Source organism: Besnoitia besnoiti, chromosome III (genome assembly GCF_002563875.1).
Source record: "Besnoitia besnoiti strain Bb-Ger1 chromosome III, whole genome shotgun sequence".
Lineage (NCBI taxonomy): Eukaryota > Apicomplexa > Conoidasida > Eucoccidiorida > Sarcocystidae > Besnoitia > Besnoitia besnoiti.
In genome coordinates, this window is record NC_042358.1 from 4,414,768 (window position 1) to 4,436,614 (window position 21,847).

Below are 21,847 nucleotides of genomic sequence, written 5' to 3' on the forward strand. Positions count from 1 at the left end.
GATAGCGCAGAAGGCAAGTCTCCCAAGGCCGACGCGGTCTGAAAAGACATCCACCGCCTTTGCCGCCACAGGAAAACGCCTCAGTCGCTGTTGACTAGTCGATACGCCGGTGAGTGCATCTACTCTGGCGTGTGTGAGAGGCCTCCACTCCGCTGGAGTCGACGTGGAAAGTTGGTTGCGTAGCAGCAGAGGGGCGCTTCTCTCTGATTCAAAAAAAAGAGATGTGGGCAACTTCGAGGCAATCCCGCAAGACAATCAACAGTGGGAAAACGGCGATGGCGCGGATCAGCAGCACGTGTTTGCGCGAGCGGAAGTGGCGGGGGAGCGACAACACACGCGCAAAGTCGGCACTGCGGAAGAAGAGAGGAAAGTCCTCGAATCGCAGGGTAAATAGAGGGCCTCTCCGCAGCGGCAACAAAGAAAGGAGCTGATAACGGGACGGAGACGGAGCAGAACGCCACACCGGTCGCGTCCCCGGAATACGAAGAGAGAGCCTCGCGCATGCGCGCGTCTTCTAACACACAGAAAGCACATGCGGCTGCAACCTGTGTAGAATCGATTCCCGCGAAAGACAGCCGGGCGCGAGACACACCGTTGCAAGCCTGGGGAACCCCTACACGTGGAGGCAAGTCCATGTGGGACCTCGAATCCGTAAAACACAGAGGCAGCGAAGCGTGCAGCTAGTGTATCGAAAGGATCCCGGATACAGAGGAGCAGACCGCAGAGATATCGCTGGCGCCAGGCCCGCCAACGAGACCCGTCTCTGAAATTCCACTCCGCGCGCTTTCGGTTAGCGAAGAACTTGCAGGCAACACATGAGATGGATACACGGAGGAATCATGGCGGATTCTCGTGTGATGACTCGCAGTCTCATGCGTCTCAGAAAAGGGCAAGTCCTGGGACGCCTGCGAACATCTGAGAACATGGCGTCACGGAGAGCGTGTAGATGACTACGTATCGAGCGAAGCAGCCCCGCCTTCTTGTAGAACATGGCAAACACACCTGCAGGCAACAGGGAGAAGAGCCTGATGCGTGCGGAGACGCGCAGCAGCGAAAGATACCGGTCGCTGAGCAACTCCTCGGCTAACATGGGCCGACGCGCAGCCTCCGGAGCAATCTGTATGCATGCCTGAAATGTATGTATATATATATATATATAAATATATATAGTTGTGCCGTGTATATGAGCGTTGAAATGCGGAGGCCTCGGTCGCCTGGTCGTGTTCGCAGAGACTTCTCTTCGGCAGGGAGAGCGATAGAAACGGGCACGCTGAGAGTCTACACTCCTCCGCACACGTCTTCCGCTCGAGAAGAGACGCCGCAGCGGACTGTCTCGCAGCTCTTTCCCTTGCAGGATGGGCTTTGCATGACGACGGCGGGCGCAGCATGAACCAGACACACGCAGGCACCACACAGATCGCTGAGGTTTCGAGGACAAGGGAGGAAGACTGGCGCTGAGCCAGGGTGCTTCACAGCGGCGACCACTGCGTCGTGCTGTTTCTCTTCTCTTCCCACCGCGATCTCTGGGGGAAAAAACGGACTGACAACGCGTTTCTACTACTCAGAGACAGCCACACTGCGTGCACAGGCCTTGCAGGTAGCGGCCCTTGTGCATGCAGCGTGTGAACTAGGGCAGCGCGTGAGCGAGGTGTTGCGTTTCTGCCGGAGGCGCGCGGCAGCGAACACGCCACTTCAAGCTCTTTGTGTGCGTCCCTCCGGACAACAGAAGAGCGCCTGGCTTCTCCCATGACTACTTATACTGGATAGTCCGCTGGTGTCGCCGCAACCCATTCCACCGCACGCCGGCAGAGTCTGCTTCGGCACTGCCTACGCGAGGTTCGTGGTCAGTGTGTCTCCCGAATCCCAGAAACGCGTGAGAAGAAGCTACAGAGCGTGTCGGCGGTCGCGCGAAACGAATGTGCGCCCCCACGTTCCAGAGAGCTTGGGCGGCAGAAAGACCAGCGCGCGGGCCAAGAGAGCCGCTTCGGCGTCGGCGCAGACGCAGCCGGCCTGTCGCACTCCCGCGCAGTCTGCAGGAGGAGACCTCTAGCGGATGCGACAGGTTCGCTGCGCATAAACACGGATCGTGTAAGGGGCGTCGGGGTTTCGCTTTGGCTCCCACCGGACAAAACACACGAGGGGCGAGTGTGCCGCGCCCCGGTGGAGGCCGCTCTCCGGAGTCCTAGCAGTGCAGAGAGCTCGAAGAGCACAGGAGGGAAGGAAGAAACGAAACGGAGACGCTGCGACGACAACGCAGAAGGAGGCACGGCCGAGGCGCGCGACAGCAGCGAGCAAGCGGAAGCAAGAGGATGACTTCAGGAGAAAGGAGGAGAGACGACAGTGTCTGCCTCTACGCGGGCTGCGGCCGCGAAGAGGGCGAAGGCGGCGGCGGCCAGCGGAAGTCGGGGTTCGGGATGAATTCGTCTTCGATGAACACGAACGAAATCAGGTGCAACCTCATCCACCTCCGAATCGAATGCGGAGCCTCACTCTTGGTGATGAAATCGCGGTAGAGGTCATTCGTGACGATACACCCGTCGTGCTTCATCGCGTACTGAAAAGAAAAACAAAACAGCGCCACAGCACGAATAGATTCTCGGCGCGCGTGACGACCTGAAGACGCAAGTCCAAGCAAGGACTCTGCCTGCGTGTGGGCCATCCATCCTCGTCGTTTCGGTGACGAGACTTCCTCTCTGGCGGATGTCTACGCTTTCGCCTCGAGTCCTCGTGTGGCCCCACTGTCTACTCTTTTCGATGTGTCGCTCGCCCCGTGGACGGAATCTACGCATGCACGTTTCCTCTGAGTCTCTCTCTCCCTTCCTGCATCTCTGATGTGCGCCTCGCGCTCTCTGCTGGCTTCCTCCCTCTGTGTCGATTCAGGGCTCGCGTCTGTCCAGCCACTGCATGCGTGTCTCGCGGCAGTCCTCCCCCAACTCTCTGTCTCTCCGCCGCAGCCCCAGGTCCTTGCGCATCTTCTCGCCCAGCGTAGAGCTCTCTGCGGCTTATCGAGCCTCCAGCCCAGTCCTGCACGCCCCCCATTTCTCGCTTCGCCCTCAGCGCCGTCTGCCCTCCGTGCTGCGACGCCTGAAATAGGCAGCTGTACGGCGCCATCGGTTCACACCTAAACCCTAGAGACAAGTAACACAAGATTCGCTGGCTGTCCTCCTCCGCGTGCGCCTGCCGGACCTGCAGGCGAAGTGGCCGCCTCTCGACTGCGGGCGATTCTACAAGAAATCACCTCTTCTTTTTTCGACTTCCTCCCGCCTTCTGAAGAAGCTTCCGCGTTGTCGTGTTTGCGCAGCGTACCATGATCGCGTAGGAATCGTCGTAGTCCTGCGAGGGCGTGTTCACGACGAGGCCTGCGCGCATCAGCTGGTGCAAGGCGTCGAGAGAGTCTGGAATACGCGTCGTGAGTTGCTCCTTGACAGGGAAGGTCATCTTCTGCATGCGTTTCGCCTCGCCGACTGCCCCGTAGCTGAGCACGTAGTCGGGGAGAAAGACGCGGACCGTGTACCCCCGGCGCTTGTAGTAGTCGACTGCCTGCTGAATGCCCTTAGTCGAGAAGGCCTTAGTCAAGCCTCCCGTGCGCCCGCCGCCGTGTCGCATCGCCACGTTGCTGCCGTCCACAACAATCAACTTCCCCACTCCCTCGCTCGGCGACGGCGGCGCGAGCGGCGACGCAAACGCCAGTGACGCGCCCTGCGAAGGCCCTTCGCGTGCGCGCTCCTGAAGGCACACGCAGCCGGCTGCGGCCTCAGGTCTTCAGCGCCTCGCCACACACACCAGAAACCCCCACACACTCACGTCGCTGCATCTACACGCACATGCACTGCCTGCAGAGGGACGAGGTCGACGAGGGCGCTCAGCTTGCATGGGAGAGCTGCAGAATAGTGGGACGCGGGCGAGACACGGGAGGCGCGCGTCACGCGACCGGCTCCCGCGTGAAAACACACCCCGACAAAAGAAGCAGACTTCCCTCAGCCGCAAAACGTCGCGAGCACGAGCCACATAGAGACACGCCTTCCCGCTCGTCGCGGCGGAGCAGGCACGAATCAGGGACCATACATCCCCGACCCGCCATGTGTTTTCGCTGCCTTCTGCGGCTCTGCTTACGCTTCGGCGCATGGCGGATAGGCCTGCAGAGCCGTCCTGCGGCCGCAGGTCGCTACCTCGAAGTGTCCCGCGCTTCTCCGGCTCCCGAAGCCCGCCCGCAGCGCGCGCCTCGTCGCCCTCGTGTCCAGCATCTCGCAAGCCAACTCCAGCGTCCTCACTCGCAGTCCCTTCCCCCTCGCTCTCGCGCTCCGACGGCGAGGCCGCGAGTCCGTGCGGGGCGCGCGACGTGAAGGCTGCCTCCGCGCCGCTGCCAGCTCTGCGTCGCGGTCTCCGCGCGCCTCGTGCAGCGTCCAGTGCGCCCAGATGGCAGTTGAACGCCGCGGAAGGCGCCGCATGTGAACCGACGAAGGCCTTTCTCGAGCCGCCGACGTCGCGGCGCTCGCGCCCTTCGCCTCGCGGTCGTGCGGGCTTCGCGTCGCCGCGCGCCGGGGCTGGCAGCGACGCGAGCGGCAGCACACCGGCGAGCGGCGGAAACAGCGAGGCGACGGCCGGACAGGGCGAGGTAGAGGCCTCCTCAGCGGCGTTTTCACAGGACGGCGTGGTGCAGGTCGGCGTGGCGCGGCTGAGTACGTCGTCTTCGGCGTTGCGCGCGTGCGCGTGGCTGGAGAGAGGAGACGCGCGTGTGGTCAGCAGACCTCGCGCGTACGCGCACTCTTCGAACTGCCGCTTCATCTCCTCGTAGATGACAGCCCGCGCTGCCGAAAACGCAGTCCGCGGCGGCGGGCTGGAAACCTGCGCCTTTTCGGGCGCGGCACGCGGAGGCGACGCCGCGCTCGGGGACGCGGGCGCAGGCGATGACGACGCGGACTTCTGCGCCTCCAAGCCTGAGGCCTCTTCGGAGGCCTCCGCCGCGTCCCTCCGCCGCAGCTGGGGGCGCCTCCGCCGGTGGCGGCGCGACGCGAGGTAGGACGGCACGAAGGCCTCCTCTTCTTCTTTCTCGTCGGCGGAGTCCTCGACAAAGTCCCGCGGATCAAAGCCATAATAAATAGCATCCGTCGCGGCCACGGCGTCGCCGCCCTCGCGCGGCTCCTCCGCCTCCTCTGCCTCGCCTCTCTCGCCTCCGTCGCTGCGGGTGTCGCGGCCCACACTGGCGCGCCTTTGTCGGTCTTCGCTACCAGGCTGCGCATCTTCCAACCTCCTCGCCGCGGCAGCCCGCCCGGTCTTCTGAATCCACGCGCGATTGACCTGCGCCAGCAGATCTGCAGTCGTGATGCGCGCCGCGGCCGCGCGCGAAGCACCGCCCTCGTTGGCGTCCTGCTCCCCCACCCCTCTCGCCTTCTCCCTGGGGGAGGTCTCTTGAGGCCTTGGCTCTTCGTCTTTGGCGCGGGCCAGGTCAGCGGCAACCGGAGTCCGGCCGTTGAGGCGCGCACGCAGCTGCCGCTCCCGCTCCTTTTGCAGCTGAAGCAGGAAGAGCTTCTCGCGGTTGTGCAGGGCGACCTGGAGGGCGAAGCGGAACATATCCTGGAATTCGGGCGTGTCGACGCAGAGCGACCAGAGCCGCGCGCAGCGGGCCTGGAAAGAGGAGGTGGCACGCTCCTCGGCGTCGACTGAGCACAACACAGGCGGCGATGGAAAGCGCCGACGACGCGGCAGACGCAGCGGAGACTGGGGAGACGCTGCGCGCGATGCGTCGCGTGCGTCTCGGTCTGGCTCCGTGCGGCCTGCTGTCTCTGCATCCCCGCGCGCACTTCCTTCCACCGCGCCGACCTGCTGCGCGGCCCCGTCGCTCTCTCCAGCGGCGCGCGCCTGCTCGCGGCTCGGCCTCGCGTTGCCGGCATCGAAATCAGAAGACGATTCCGCAGACGAAGCGGCTTGCGAGGGCCTGCGAAGCGACCCTCGCTCGCGACGGCGCGCCGGACTTGACAGCAGCAGAATTGGTTTGTTCAGCAGCAGAACTTCCTCGCTGCTTCCCTCGTCCTCGTCGCCAGATTTTTCTGTCTCTGGCGAGTCCCCGGCGGCGACTTCTGCTTCCGCCCTTTCTTCCTCTCCGTTCTTTCGCTCGGCGTCGCGTCGCGCGGCTGCCGTGTCCTCGGCGCTCGCGCTCTGCTCGCCGCGTGCCCGCGGAGACTGCGAAGTCGCGCGGGTGTCATACGGCGCCTCCGGAGGAAGCGTCAGTGGGGCGTCCAGCAGTCCGAGAAGAAGAAAATCCTCGGGGAGCTTCTGCTGCACAAGCTCCAGAATCGATCGGTCTCTCTGCTCAGCCTTCTCCTTCTCCAGAAGCGGCGGAAACAGCAACACAGCCGCCGTCGCAACTTGCCGGCGCAACGCGCCAACCGCGGCGAACGACTCGGAGAAAAATATTTCTGAAAAACAATCAAAGATTGCCCGCAAGAACTCCCGAGTTCACTAAAACACCGACGAGGATCACTGCATTGCACAGGGTGGCAATGTCCACGTCAAAACTTGACAAAACAGCCGACAGAGAAGAGAGAAACGAACCAGCAAGGTGACAGAGACAGCTGACTCGCTGGCACTCGCGCCTAAAAAAATGAAAGCTTCCGCCGCAGACAGATGCAACATGCGATCGGCAACTCAGAGCTTAACGGCCACGTGCAGACACACGCCACAGCGCACGTGTCTCCAGAGTGTCGTCAACACACCCACGCTGCGACACAAAACTACGTACACTCATATATATATATATATATATATATGTATGCATATGCATATGCATATGCATAGATCAAGCGAGAAAGCTCCCTACCAGAATGAGAGCGAAGGAAGACAACAAAGACACAAATGGGGGCAAGGACCGCCGAGAGCTGCGCCGCGAGGCCGTCGGGCGACGCCTGCCGGGTTGGCAGCGGAGCGCGCGGCCGCGGCGGAGCTCCTTGCGCACACGTGGGCGGGGTCGCGCCCGCATGCTGCTGCCAGTTTTCTTCCGAGCGCTTCGTCGCCTTCAACTGGCGAATCAACTCGATGGCCTGCGTGGCGAGCGCCGTCGCGAGCTCGCACCCGAACTGCAGAGCGAGCAGCACGCAGGCGCTGTCTGCGTCGTCCCTCTCTGTCTCCGCGTCCGCAGGGCCTGCGCCCGCTGCGGCCTCGCAGTCTCTCAAGGGCGCGGCTGTCGCATCTCTCGTCTCGCCGCCTTCGGCTCGAGGCGACGCCGCCTCCGCCGCGATCTCTTGCGCCTCGCGCGAGCTCTGTGTCTGCTTCGCCACCACGGCAGCGACGACTGCTTCGAGTCTGTCGACGTGCCGCAGCGAGGACGGGACTTCTCCGTACAGGCGGATCGTGACCGACGCGTTTGCCGCGTCCTCCGCACCCTCGCGGCGCTCCTTCCCTTCGCCCCTCGACTCGCACGCGCCACTCTCGGGAACGTCCTGCTCGGCGACGACTCGCCCACCCTCGTCTCCGCGCTCCTGCCGGCCGCTGCGAGTCGTCGCCAGCGCGTGAGCGACAAGGGCCTGAATCCGCTTGCAGCCGCGCGCCGCGTCAAGAGCGCAGATGAGCGGGGAGAGGACGACGAAGAGGAAGAAGGCCTCGTGCTGCGCCGTGTGCGGCGTCCACACGCCGTGGAGATGACTCAGCGCGGCGAGGCACTCGCTCGCGTGCAGGTGGAAGTGCGCAAAGTCGCCGCGACAGTGCAGCAGATGCAGTACGCGAAAATACAGAGACACAAAGACCGCCAGCGGGTTGCGCGTGACGGCGATCGCCGCCTGTCGATGCTCGCGCACTTGCGCCTTCGCTCCCCAGACGCCGCGGCGGCCGACGGCCTCCGCGGAGGCGGCGGACGCAGGGGCGGCGGAGCCCAAAGACGCAGACGCGACGCCCGCAGAAACGCCAGCCGTGCAGGCACCGGCCGCAGGCGCGAGCTTCTTGACGTGCTCCTCGTCCTGCGTTGCGAGCCGCTGGAGGAGGACGCTGAGCCCGTCGCCCATGCGGAGCGGAAAGGCGCTGAGGGGAGAACGCACACACAAAAAGACTGGCGCATCGCCACGTGCGCTGGTCGATGCATCCACCTCTTACGCGCGTCTCCCCACGGCGCCGCTGCCGGTCACTGCAGATCAAGGGCCGCGTTTTGGCGTGACGCGGATTACGCAGGTCGCGGCTGTCGCAGACTACGCAGCGCCTCGAGACACTCGCGCGCGAGGGCGACGCCGTGAGTCAGACAGGGCTGCGGGTATAGCAACAGACGCCTCTATCCTCTGTCCTCGAACCGTAGACCGGAGATTCTCTTCTTTGTTTCGCCCTGCATCTCAAGCGATCCGGCCTCGGCGTGTTTGTCCTCTTCGCCCTTTCTCTTCAGCCGTCTCGCCGCGCGAGCGTGTGTGCCGCTCGCTGGCTGACCACCTTCCTCTCTGAGGCCTCAGAGTGCTCGCTACTTCTCTCTGGGGTTTCGGTTTCTCTCGCCTACGCTCCAGTGCCTCTCGCTTACCATAGAAGCGCCCGCAGGCACCAGTACACCGCGGCGAGAGCCTGCACCGCGACGACGCAGCTGCCCTCCATGGCGTCTTGGAGGCGTGTCTCTTCGGTCGCGGCGGCGGGGCGCCCGCGGTCGGCGCCGACGAGGGCAGAGCGCTGCTCCCGCCGGCGTTGTTCAGCTTGCTGCAGTTTTGTACAGAGCATCGCCATTTGATTGAAGACGAGCCCGTCGTGGGGGAAGTGCGCAAGGCCCTCGAGGTAGCAGAAAAAGGCCTGCCGCAGCGACGGAGAGAGACAGTCGCCCAGAAGCAGCTCCGCGACCGAGGCCGCGTACCCACTGCCCTCCGCCGGCGCGTCCCGCGCGCTTGCCAGGCGCACCTGCGTCAGCGACGCCGAGAGCTGGCCGGCCGTTGCACCCGCGGGCGAAGAAGGCAAGCAAACCGGAGGGTCGAGCTGCTCCCTGCACGATGCCACATAGGGTCACAAAATCAAGGCGTAAAGAGAGAGACTGCGGGCGAAGCAGCGAGGCGAAAGAGTTGAGGCTGGTCAGCGAGGAGGCGTTCGATAGAAAAGTGAGCAAAAGCCAGGAAACACACACAGGGGTGGACTTAAAATGGTATACATGCCTTTCTAAAACACGAACAAGTCGTAGTGCGGGAAGACCTCCGACAATCCAATCAGGTGCTTCTGGATTCACCGCAGCAAGCTAGCGCTGAGTGGAGGAAACATCAATCAACTCAGACCGCTACCAAACTGAAAACACCCAGCGGCAGCCGCGGGCCGCACCGAGAGAACGAGAGAGAAAAGTCACACTGCAGGAAGTCAGAGGCGTCGCGGACAACTGCGAGCCAAGACGAGGCACAGACACGACACAGCAAAGCTACAACCGAGAGCGAAACTAGAGGGATGAAGGCAAGAGGCGCTGCGCGAGGCTGAGAAAGAGTTTTCACGGCCTCAAGGGCAAGTCTTGCCTCACCCTCATTTTGACTTTCTTCTTCTCTGTTTACTTTCGCAGTTGATGTGAGAAGAAGGTCGCTTTTCGGTTACCTGTATCTCTGCAGGTCTCCCAGGATGCTCGAGAGCAGGGCGAGGACGTGCTGCGCACACCGTTTCCTCTGTCGGCCTGCCTCTCGTTTCCTCCACCTTTCTCTTTGGGACTCCGCCCTGTCAGACGTCTCAGCCGCGCCTTCGCCTCCACATGTCTCGCCCCCTTCTGGTACGCCGTCTTTATCTGCGTCAGGAAAGCCTTCTGCGGTGCCCGGCGTGGCTCGCTTCTCTTGGCTCGCCGCGGCGTCTTCGTCTCTCTCTTTGTCCTCCGCACTGCTCACGAGTTTGAGCACGTTTTTGCGCAGCTGTCGGTACACGCCTGTCGCCTCGTCGATGGCCTGCAGCAGCTCGGTTTCCAATTCCACCTGAATCAGTTTCTCCTCTTCGAGGCTGTGCTCGACGGCGCCGAGGAGGTGGGCGTAGCTGGCCGGCGGGATCGAGGGCAGCGCCAAGAGAAGCGCGGCCTTCCTCTCCTCCGCTTTTTTCACGTTCTTCTGCTGCTCAGCGAGGAGAAGCTGATGCTGTTTTATGCTCTTCTGGTGATGCGCCTGCCACAGTCGATTCAACGTCGCTCGCGCGGCGACAGTCCCTGCGCCATACGAGATTCGCCGCGAAGCTGTGAGGACAAAGTCCTGTGCCGCCGCGGGCGCCTCCTCCGCCGCGCCCTCCACCTGAGTTGTGCGTCCACGCCGATCCCTATTCCCCTTTCTCTGCGCCTTCACTAAGCCCGCACGACCCGACCCGCTCCCTGACTTGCATTCCTCCGCCTCGTCCTTGCGTCGCCCCCCGTTCAGCCTTCCCTCGCCCTCGCCCTCGTCGCCACCCTCGCACCGCGCATGTCGCTGAGCAGGCGCGCCGCGAGGCTTCGCCAGCGCGCTGTCCCTTCGGACCGCGGGCGCGGCTCCTCGCAGCGAGGCCGGAGACGAGGGCGCGTCGCTCTCGCTGCCGCCTCCGGCCTGCCTTTCCTCCTCCGCGCTGGGCTCTGCAGAGTCTGTGCCGTCCCCTGACCCGCCCTCGTCGTCTGCGCTGGCGGCTGTGCGGCCGCTGTGTCGCGGTGCGCTTGCGGAGAAGAGACTGTAGAGCCGCTGAGCCTGCTCGAGGCGGACCATGGAAGGGTACTGCGAGTCCGGGAGGACGACGTTCGCTCTGCCCTGCAGCCGTCGCGAGACCTCCGCTTCCCACGCGCGCTGCCTCAACGCCTCGCTCTCCTCTTCCTCCTCCAGGCGATCGGCGTACATCAGACTCCCTCGGCCGCTTCGCAGCTGGTCGCGCCTGGCGTCGCTCCTGAGCGGGTCGCGGCGCCGGCGCGCGTGCTCACGCTGAAGGAACTCGAGAGGCTCCTCGACATGCCGCACCGCGCTCTCCTCGTCCTCGGCGGCGTCCCCCAACCCTGCGGAGCGACGACCTCGCGGAATGAACAGCGGAAGTGGCTGCCGGCGAGGCGCAGGAGAGCCCGCAGAAGAGGAAGACGCAGACGCCCCCGGGCGTTCGCGGGAGTTCACATCGGCCTCCATGGCGCCGCGGCGGCGCAGGCACGCGAGACTAGGGTCTGGAGGCCAAGCCGGCGCTCTCTGCGCACATCTGCGGCGGTAGGCGCGCGCCACGATTCAGACGATCCAAACAACGCGTCTGTGCGCTCGGAGGAGCCTGCACACGGCCTGGCGTATCGAGCGGAGGCGCGGGCTCCGCGATGGGTTCTCGACGCACGGGCCTGGAGCAGCCGAGGTCCCACACGTAGCGAGGAGAAACCAGAAATACAGGAGAGGACGGAAGAGCAGAGGCTGCCGCGGAAGCACTCAGAGCGAGACGAGACTCGAAATCGAAAAATATAAGAAGTCTGGGACCTGCTCAGGAGACGTGAGGTGGAGGCCTCCCAGGCCCTGCGGCGGGAAGCTGCACAAAGCGGAGCCTTGCAGAGAAGAGAGGACGAGGAGGAAGCCGCGAGAGCGTCGGGAATCGCCGAGGAGTGACGAGAAAGCAAGCGCAGAGCCAGAATGGGCCGAAATTGGCACGGAAGAAGAGTAAAGACAACAAGGCGATCGACCCCCAGTGCCGTGGGAAGATGGCGGACTGGAGGCGCGGAGACCTCAGCACAGGAGCCGAAGGCAGAAAGAACTCCACGGGAAGACGAAGCGTGTAACAGCTGCCAAGCGAGGTTCAGCAACAAGGGCCGCACGCTTATACAGAAAAGCTCCTTGACAACACAGACAGAGCGCGGTAACAGACCGACGCTGGACGTTCGAGCGGAATCCGGATTTCCGGTCTTCTCCGTCCACCATCATCCTGTCAGGATCGGAAAAGATGGAAAACAACAAAACGTGGCTCGCCTTGTCCGCCTCACGATTCTTAGCGACTTTACGACGTCACCCATGCGTCAAAAACGCTCAGGCTCGTGAGGTTCCAGACGTGAGGCGGAGACAGAGTGAACCCGAGGTTGAAAGGCTTGCGGAACTGAACAAAACGAAGCACGCGGGACCATCTATCTTGTGAAAACTAAACACGAAACTCGGCGCACTCGCAAAAACTGCGATTTTGGTTCGCAGGACTTCTGCCTACTTCTCGCGCGCTAGCGCTCCCGCGCGCGATCCGTCTGGAGACACTGAACGAAAACGGGAGAAGCGCGGCTGAGGCGGGCGGCACGCTTTAAATGTGAACATCGCGATTTGAGTTGCTGTTTTTTGAAAGTTCCTTCAAAACAGGCTGTTTCCGCCCAGAAACGCGTTTCCGGCTCAGGTAATTTGCCTCGCGTGCCCGCGCACACGCCATCGCCGCGCCATCCACGAGAGGAGAAGCGGCCTGCAAGTTTCGTGTGCCTCGCCTCTTGAAGCGAGCTTTCTTTGCCTTGACGCAGTGCGCGTGTCTGTCGAATCGGCAGTCTGGTGTGCGCGGCGGCGCTCTTCTGTCTCGCAGCGTCAGATTTCTCGTCCTCCTTCTGTCCTTCCTACGTTCTCCATCATGTCGCCGATTCGCGTCTGCGTGCTGCAGCTGCCGGCGCTGCTTCGCCGCGACTCGGGCGTGGCGTTGCCCTCCTCACGCGCTGCCTCAAGCAGCGCGGTCGTGGATCCTCTCGCCGTTTTGCAGCGAAAGCAGCAGCAGATGCAGCGGGTGCGCGAGGCGCTCGTTGGCGCGGTGACCGCTCTGCGCCAGCGCGGCGAGAAGGACTCGAGTGCCTTCACGACGACCTTCGAACCCGAGACCTTCTCCGCGGCCGCAGTCCCGACGTCCTACAAGGCCATTCTCGACGCGCTGCTCGCCTCGCCGGCGTTCTCCGCGGCGGAAGGCGTGCGCGCCGCGCCATTTGAACTCCTCGTCCTCCCTGAGATCTGGAACGCGCCCTACCACAACTCGTGCTTCGGCGCGTACGCCGAGCACATCCCCGACGTCCCCCTCTCCCCTTCACCGCAGGATCCCGAAGAGGCCGGCGCCGGCGTCGGAGCCACGGAGGGCGGAGGCGAGGCGGCGCTCACGGCGTCTCCCTCGTTCGCCTTCATGCGGGACTTGGCGAAGAGGCTGCGTGTCTACGTCGTCGGCGGCTCCATCGTCGAGCGCAGCGCCACCAAGAAGCGCCCGCTGGAGGGGCGCGACGGCGGCGAGGCGGAAGAAAAAGTCGCCCTGTATAACACGTGCTGCGTCTTTGATTGCGACGGCGCCTTCATCGCCAAACACCGAAAAATGCACCTCTTCGACATCAGCATTCTCAAGTCCGACGACCCCAACGGAAAGGTAAAAGCAAATCGAAAACCGCCACAAAAGACAGGCGCAAATGCGCGCGCCTTGCAGTCACGCTGCCATCGCCCTGCAGTCGCGCTGCCATCGCCCTGCGAGAGACATCGATCCCTACAGATACGCGCAACTGTACAATATATATATATATATATATATATATATATATATATATATATAACGCACCTGTTCGGATGCCTGTGTGCAGAGGGGTTTAGGGTTTAGGGGGACATAGGGAGCACGGCAACAGGCATGCATTTTTCCAGTCGATCACGGCATGCAAATCTGCAGTGAATCGCCCTTGTCTCGAGTCACTTTTGTTATTTTCTCTCGCCGCCGACCAGTTTTTTGATTCTCTGTTGCATGCGTCTGCGCCGCAGGGAATAATCTTCCGTGAGAGCGACACCCTGAGTTCAGGTGAGCTGCGCGCCGAGGCACGATCGAAAGTCGCCAAAGACGGAAGCTGCGACTGCAATCTACGCGGCCGCAGCCGTGTGGCGCCAGCAGCGCCCTGCGATTGTGAAGAAGCAACGGCCTGGTGCCTACCATCGTCCCGCTCGTGTGCCAGATACGTAGACAGTCTACAATGCATGCGGAAAGACGGGAGTAAGACAAGCACTTTGTTACATGTTTCGTGTATCCTCGCGCGGTTGTGCCCTATACTCGAGGAGAGAACTTCGTCGCCTTCCTCTTGCGTGAAAACAAATTTATACATACATATATAAGTGGATACAGACAGAGAGATAGATAGGCAGACAGATAGATAGATGGAGAGATGCCTACGCAGATACATAGATAGATACAGATGCCTTGTGAGTTGGCTTCTGACTGCGCGAAGCGATACCTCCAGCATGGTAGTATGTGTGCCATGTGTATCTGTGCGTCGGTAGGGAACTCGCTGACGTCGTTTTCGCTGCCTTCCTTCGGCAACGTCGGCGTCGGAATATGCTACGACTTGCGCTTCTCTGAAATGGCCCTGGCGCTCACGCAGCAGCGGCAGTGCAAGCTACTCTGCTACCCTGGAGCCTTCAATCAGACCACAGGTGAGGAGAGGAGAGCGAAAGACACTCGGCAAGCCCCGAGTTCCGCCGGCGCGCAGGCGTCTCGACTGTTGTTCTCTATGCCAGGTTTTCCGCAGTTTCAGTGGAGGTGCATCGATGTCGTTGCGGCGGCATTGGGTACGCGACGGTTTGCCGTTTGTCTGCGTGTAGGTGTATGTTGGGCTGCGGCTTGAGAGTTTGAAGCTTTTGATTACCGGATCCCAGTTCTCTCGTGTGTTCGTTTGATGCGCTGTGCGTGGATGTGGAATGGGGAGTCTCGTTTCTGCGCATGTCTTCCTCTCCCCCGACATCATCCGTGCGCATGCGGGATTGTCGCGGCGGCGGCGGCTCGTCTGTGCAACTTAAAAGGGAGGCTGGGCGGTGGCGGCGTGTCTCTTTTCCATAGGGCCGCCGCACTGGTCGCTGCTGCTTCGCGGGCGCGCACTCGACAACCAGGTCTACGTCGTCGGGTGCTCGCCGTCTGCGCCGGCAGTCTCCGGCGAGGGCGAGTATCCTGCCTACGGACACAGCATCGTGGTGAGTCCGTACGGCGACGTGCTGGCGGAGCTCGACGGCGCGCCCGGCGCGATCTTTGCGTCGATCGAGAAAGGCAAAGTCGACCTCTTCAGGAAGCAAGTCCCCACCAGCGTGCAAAAACGCTTCGGTGAGGTCTACACGCAGGTTCAGGAGATCGCCGCGGAAGGCCTCAACGGCGCCGCGCGCGAAGGCACGCCTGGAGCATAAATGCACCTCACACACGCGAGTGGAAGACGCGCGAAGCCTGAGGCACGACGGAGGGCGCTCGGCGAAGGGCTTGCGCACACGCACCCCGAGCGAGAGAGACAGACGAAAGCGTCACCAAACGCAGAAGGGCCTGTGGAAGAGTCTGATGTAGCCTGAACTGTGACCGGCTCAACCAGCTGGGCGACAGATGCACGATCGTTCAATTTACTCGCGCGTTTCCACGCTGTGAGTTCGCTTTTGCGAAGACAAAGGAGCTCCAGCGCAGCCCAGTGTGCGCCGCCGATGCGCGAAGCTTATGCCAGCTCCGACAATCACTGTCTGCAGCATGTTTGTTTCGGTATCCCGCGGCTGTCTCGTCAGCGACGAGTTGCACAAGTCGGAGACTCTTCACTCGAAGGCATGAGGCCTCTTGAGAAGCTGTCGCAAGATATGCGAAGCGAGCTAAATTTGTTGCGTGTGTCTGCTCTGAAAGCTGTTCCCTGTTTCCAACGTGCGGGCGGCGCGCAAGCGGCACGCTGCGTTTGAGTGAGCCACGTTCGCATATATTGAGCAAGCCAAGCACATTTGAACAAACGAAGAAGCGAGGGCAGTCTGCATTCCGTCGGATTTCCTTTTTTAGCACGGGTGCGCTTCGGATGGGTAGCGAAATCGATGTTTTTTCTTTCGCTCTCGTGGGCTATGGTCGCGTTTCATTCGATAATTTGCCCTGCTGCGCCTCCACACAGCAGCCAGGATGCGGCGCTCGAAATGCCGAAGCAAGAGCTTCGCGTGACTAGACACCCCAGATTTGCACGCTGCTGCTCCATCCGTATATGGAAACTGTCCGCTACGCAACGCGCATGAGGTTCACGAGAGTGCGAGTTACTCTAAACTCAATTGAACGAAGGGGCCTGCGGCGAAGCGGCCTTCCAGCAGGAGACTTCGCATTCTGTCCCGGTCGCCGTAGTGCGCTTGTTCCCAAGTGTTAATGAGCATCGTATGGCAGTTCAACGAAGAGGGTCGAGTTCGCAAGCAGTTCCAGTTTGATCTCTGGGCTGTCCGTGGCACTGAGGAAATGATTCCTGTGCTGTCACAACAACGCGGGGGGGAGTAGACGCTGCCGAGATTTGCCTTCACGGAGAGACGGCGTTAATCTTTTCGCTTCTGGGACATCCGCAGGGGCGCCTGGCGGCATTCTTTCGCCATTAGCGGAATTCGTAGGCCGCGACTTCCGACCACGTCTCTTAGACTGGCGCCATATTGAGAAATTATGACTGACATCGCGCAGGCATGCACGACGGCATTTTGCCGAATCTGGCATGTGGTCACAAATACGTGGCGAGACTGGAACCCTATTTCCTGTTTGTAGACGCTGTGGAAGCTAAGAGAAGCGAATCCTGGAGAAGGCTGAAGCCTCTCAATGGCGGACGTGTGCGGTAGCGCTGGTCGGCGAGGCCTGTCGCGTAGAGAAGGGCGGAAAATTGAATCTGCAGTAACGAGTTGCGGGTGAACGCAGATAAATTACTTAAATGGAGGCGTGTATTATTTCGACACGAATGCCAGCACGTGTGTTTGCGTAGAAAAACGTGCGGTTGATTCTGCTGACGCACACTCTAAACGCTGACACGGATCGTGGGGACGCAGACGGACTCGCTCAAGGGAGAGGCTACTCGACTGCCTTGGATCTACAGTCGAAGTAGGGTGATTGACCTATTTAAGCAACGAACTTGCGTCTATCGCCTGGGTCGATCAGAAGCACACACGGACGATTTCCAGAGGTCACCGGTGAAGAATCCGGGTTTGGTCTGCGCAAAGTTGAGCAAGGAAACGGCCGTCTCATGACGCCTCCTCTCGCGCCAGGACTGCAGGCCGTCCGTCTCTTGCCCGGCATGTCTCGCACCTGGTCTTATTTTCCGCTTGTGAGTGGCACGCAGACTGTGCGTCTTTGGAGGTGGGGTATTTTCTCTTGCGTGTCTCGTGTGTGTGTGTCCTCCCCCGCCTGCACATTGCGTCGCACGGCGTTTTTTCAGTTTTTGAGTTGCCTGTAGCTGCTCTGGTTTCCTGTGATATGTCTCCGCGGGCGAGCGCGTGTCTCGCGTCCCTCTTCGGCCCTTCCCACCAGAGTTCCTCGACTTCTCGGTAGAACGTTTTCGCGTCTTCTGTCCACGAAGATGGCGGCACACGACTCCTTCGCGCAGCTCGGGAGCGAGGTGTTCCCGGCCTTCGCGTCGTCCTTTCTTCCCTCCTCGAGCCCCTTCTTCCCGTTTGGCGCCTTTCCCCCGTCGTCCCTGTCTGGCGACTCCTCGAAAAAGGAAATCCTAGTGGTGCACTCTCCGCGCGAGCTTCTCGCGTACCGGCAGTCGCGGCCGCGCTTCCCGCTGTCGCTGTCCTGCGAAACGTGCAAGGCCTCTGCGGCGCGCGACCCCCCTCCCGGCGGAGTCGCAGCAGAGCCCAGTGGTGGCGTCTCCTCTTCAGCCCCGGCGTGTCAGTGCGCCTCCGCCTTCGAACGGCTTCCCGCCGCCTGCCTTTCGCGCCGCCGGCGGATCTCCGTGGTGCCGACTATGGGCGGCCTCCACGACGGCCATCTGTCGATCATCCGCTCGGCGGCCTGCTTGGGCGACGAAGTCTGGGTGTCCGTTTTCCTGAATCCGCTGCAGTTCCAGTCGCCGACGGACTTTTACACGTACCCCGCCTCCATCGACGACGACATGCGCGTCCTTGCCAAAGCCGCCGTCGACCTTGTCTTCATTCCCTCCCCCGCCAGCCTCTATCCTCTCGACGTGAAAGACACGTTCTCCGTCCAGCCCGCGCTGTGCAAGGACCCTTCAGTTGCGCCGCCCGTCGGCGCAAAGCAGGACGAAAAATCCGAGATGGCGCCCGAGTCGCCCGCGCAGAACGGCGGCGAGGCTGCCTGGAAGCCGCCCCAGAGACTCTTCAGAATGCGCGTGGACTTTGAGGACGTGGAGCGAGTCGAGGGAGAAGGCCGAAGACGCCCAGGGTTTTTCAAAGGTAAGACACCAGCTAACGGCTGAAGGGCATTGAACGCCTTCGCGCTGTGCCCAGTTGCTATGAACTCAGAGTGACACGCCATGTTTCAATGTGAAATTCGCTTTTGACGACTACCGCCTTCAGGTTTGCCGCTGGCGGTGAAGATGTGCCTACGCCCTTTCAGTGTTGGCTGCTCACCTACAACGCAGACAGGAATGCGCACGTGAGCTCCCAAGTTCGGCTGCACACGTTGGCAGCATGCCCTGGCCGCTGGCACGCCGGCGAGCATTCTCGTTCGCTCGCCAGCAGCTGCCTAAGACGTCATTGCCCTGGTCTGTGCCAGCGTCCCATGTGCACTAGAGAACTCCCTCATGTTCTCTCTCCCTGTGATTGCCTTTTTGCGATTTTCACCTCTTCCATCCTCCCCAGCGCCACCTGCGTCTGCCGGATCACTCCGTGGGTCGCCAGATGTCCGCGCGTGTTGACCGTCTGTCTCAGTCTGCAGTACGCCTGGGCTCATGTCTGTCTCGCATATATTCACGTATGCATGCATGCGCACGCATGTATTTCTATACATATACGCACTGCGTGGCAGTAGACAGGCGCACAGCACGACTCGCTTGAGGTGTAGCGAGTTCATGCGGCAGGTGTTTGCTGTCTGCGGGTGCTTGGTGCCAGGCATCGGCACGGTAGTGTCGCAGCTGTTTACGTTGATTCGTCCAACCTACGCGCACTTTGGGTTGAAGGATTTTCAGCAGGTGGCGTGCATCAAACGCCTCTTGTGCGGACTCGGTCTCGACACCCGCCTCCTCGCGCACAGCACCTGGCGCGACCCAGATGGAATGTCTACGGCGAGCCGCAACAACCGCCTGTCGCCAGAAGAGCGCGCACACACACAGAAGACCTTCCGCCTTCTGAAACATGTAAGTCGCGCAGCGAAAGCCAGCGTGGAGGGCGCGCGAGGGCCTGACGCCCTGCGAGAGGGCGTGAGAGGCGCAGCGCCAGACAGACGAGAACGGAATGCTTGATGAAAAGAGGGTCTCCATGCTGCAACAGCCGTCACGTAGATCCGACGATGGGCGTCCCCCCGCGGAGCTCGCGCTTCGTCGGTCTTTTTCTGGGTCGCACAGCTGAGCTCTTTTCCTGGATGGACAGCGGTGGCATCCACTGGCGCATCCGATATCGCATGCGCATTGACGAGCAGAACTCGCCTAGCTGTGGGGCTTGAGGAATGCCAGCGGGTGCGAGCAGCTAGGTCGCGTTGGCAGGCTCTGGCCAGCGCGCTGTACGAACGCCGAGCGGCTCCACAAAGATCTGGTGGTGCTTGGACGGAGTTGCGCTATGACCCTGCAGCTTGAAGACGTTTTCCAGAAAGGCGAGCGCAACGTCGGCAAGCTGCTGCAGGCCGCGAACGACTTCTCTCAGAAGGAGAAGCTGCATCTGTACTACGCGACACTCGATCGCTTCGAAGACGCGGAGCCCGTGGTGTTCAGACACACGGGCGGAGCAGCCAAGACCCTGAGCGAATTCCGCGACATGGAGGCGGCAACGGGCCGGCTCGAGAAGCGACAACGACTGGAAGACGCAGGAGATGCGGCAGACGTGCACAGCGACGCAGGGGGGCCTCAGAACGCGACCGCAGCTAGCGGTCTGTCGCCGTCGTCTGCTGCGTATGATAGCTCCGCGGACATGTGTCTGTCGGACGCGGGCCGGTATTGCATGACGGTGGCTGTTCGCGGCAATCCGCTGACGACAATCGTCGATAATGTTGTCCTCGTCCCTGGATGGTGAGCGGACGAGCTTTGCAACTAGACGCGGCTTGGGGGATGCATATAGGCCAAGCCGCCGCTGCTCAACAAGCAAGTAGCCGCGGCGTGTGGGTTTCAGCATCGTTTCAGGGAGTAGAGCCGCGTCGACGGCATCAAGCCACTGTCAGCTGTTGCCGGCTCGGTGGTAGTGAGAAAGGACGGTGGCAGGCTCGTGTGTGCGGAGTCACCGTGCCTCCTGCCCGTGTCCACGGGTGCTACCAAATGCCTGGTGTTAGCTTGAGCGGCCGCTGGAAAGGCGAATGTATGGTGTAGGAGCGCCAGCCGCATTGCGGCATCGTCGCAGCTGCTTGGGGACAGAGTCCCATACTTCACTCTTACGTATACTGTCGAGTCTCGTTCCAAAAAGTCGACGTTTTTTGCGGGTCGTGGGGGGTGTTGTGTGTGCAGCAGGAACGACCTTCTTCCACAGCCCTTTAACGCGCCGTGGGACCGCCACTGCGTGGACGCCAAGTACCGATGTTTCCCGTCCTTCCTCCTGCTCTCTTCGCTCGGCTTCCATCTTCGTCGCCTTACGGTGTCGGACTTGGCGGCCATTCACGAAGTGGAGAAAGCCGACGCGCGCCTTGCTCGAAAGAACGATGCAACAAACGGAGGCTCAGAGACAGTCAACGGTGATGCCGCGCCAGCATACGCTTGGATGGATGAGGCCACGCTCTCGCGGCAGTCCGCGGACAACACGTGGGCGCTTGGCTTGTTCAAGTGGCGCCTAGGCACGTTTCGCAGTACCGCGCTTCCGACGGCAAGCGCACATATTTCACAGGAAAATGAAGAAAGCCTCGTTGGCTATGTGTGGGCAGACGCAGATGCATCCCGCGAAACGCCGGCAAGCAGTGAAGCGGAGTCGACTGCTTGGCGACTCCGTCGTGTGTTCATCGCGCGAGCACACCGCAGGCGGACGATCGGCACACATTTGATCAAGGCATTCCTTGCTACTTTGTGCAGCGAGAAACGGAAGACGGGCCGCATTGCCTCCAAAGATCTCGAAACAGATCCTATGCCTCTATGGCTGGTGCCGGCCGCTGCTGAATGTGGCTTCTCGGTTACTGACGCACCTGCAGGCGACTCGAAGGACCCGCTTTGCCGGATGCGCGTCAGCTTGGACGGATGGTTCAGACACTTCGTTGAAAATTTGGATTTATGAATGTACAATAGCTTCCCGAGTTTTCAGAGTGCACCCAGGCCTGATGAGGGGCCGCCTTTTGTGTGGTAAACACCGGAGCAGGCTACGGCTGCAAACGGAGATGGAAATCGGGAAATGAGGGAATTCGAACGCAGCCCCACCCCCTGGGCTGTCGTTCTGAGAGGGTGCCACGTTTCGTCGCGAAGGTCGTGCCTGAGTCCTGAAGCGCTGAGGGAGCGCGACGTGACTATTAGTTCGGATCTCTCGAGTTTTAAGGGTGCAGAAACCGAAAGGAAGCATGGCAAGTTTAGGACAGTAGCACGCGGTCATGACGCCGCTGTACCACGTGGTGCGCGCCGGGAAATCGTCGAGCAGCGTTGCCGATGGAAGGGGCGGCAGTCGGCATATCCAAACGTGGCGGTGGGGAGCAGATGTAATGAGTACGTTTGTTTACTATGCAGTCATTTGTCAGGGGCAGCTTTCGAATCAGTAGGCATTCGGTACCGAAAGAGACTGAAAACGTACGTAGAGCATCGTGCGCGGGGGGCAATGTGAGCGATGCACATGGCATCCGGTAAGGCTGATGAATTCCACGCCCGGCAGCGTAGTGGTAATGCTGGGCGTATCCGTAACCTGTGGATGTTCAGACCGCAACTGTCACGCTGTCCCTCATACAGTCGGAGGCTGTTTTGACCCTTCACTCGGCTTCCCAGGCTACTGGCTGAGATTTAGCTCCTGTGTTCGCTCGGCAGGCGATCCTCCCGGGTCTCCCCGATCGACGGACAGCCCGCTCGAGCTGCTGTCCCTGCGTGCTTGCCACGACGATGGCGCTCCATCCCCACTTAGGGGTGGCAGAGGCGATTTCCTTAGGATTGCAGTGGTTGGAGCAGCTCGAATCG

The 21,847-nt window shown here is 61.4% G+C and overlaps 3 protein-coding genes across 3 annotated transcripts; 2 read left to right on the forward strand and 1 right to left on the reverse strand.

Annotated features, from left to right (window-relative positions):
• Positions 1-2,350: 2,350 nt before the first annotated feature.
• On the reverse strand, positions 2,351-11,039 carry BESB_048900 (uncharacterized protein; the record flags this gene model as incomplete). Its single annotated transcript, XM_029363341.1, has 6 exons — positions 2,351-2,554; positions 3,307-3,726; positions 4,114-6,416; positions 6,818-8,010; positions 8,492-8,938; positions 9,526-11,039. The coding sequence occupies 6 exons, from the start codon at positions 11,037-11,039 to the stop codon at positions 2,351-2,353; spliced, it is 6,081 nt and encodes a 2,026-aa protein (XP_029220707.1).
• Positions 11,040-12,480: 1,441 nt separating this feature from the next.
• Positions 12,481-15,032, forward strand: BESB_048910 (hydrolase, carbon-nitrogen family protein; the record flags this gene model as incomplete). The annotated part of the gene is made up of 4 exons (XM_029363342.1): positions 12,481-13,248; positions 13,629-13,665; positions 14,139-14,291; positions 14,695-15,032. The coding sequence occupies 4 exons, from the start codon at positions 12,481-12,483 to the stop codon at positions 15,030-15,032; spliced, it is 1,296 nt and encodes a 431-aa protein (XP_029220708.1).
• A 2,150-nt stretch (positions 15,033-17,182) lies between these two features.
• BESB_048920 (pantoate-beta-alanine ligase) lies at positions 17,183-20,969 on the forward strand (the record flags this gene model as incomplete). Its single annotated transcript, XM_029363343.1, has 4 exons — positions 17,183-18,020; positions 18,678-18,922; positions 19,353-19,786; positions 20,216-20,969. The coding sequence occupies 4 exons, from the start codon at positions 17,183-17,185 to the stop codon at positions 20,967-20,969; spliced, it is 2,271 nt and encodes a 756-aa protein (XP_029220709.1).
• Between the last annotated feature and the right edge of the window lie 878 nt (positions 20,970-21,847).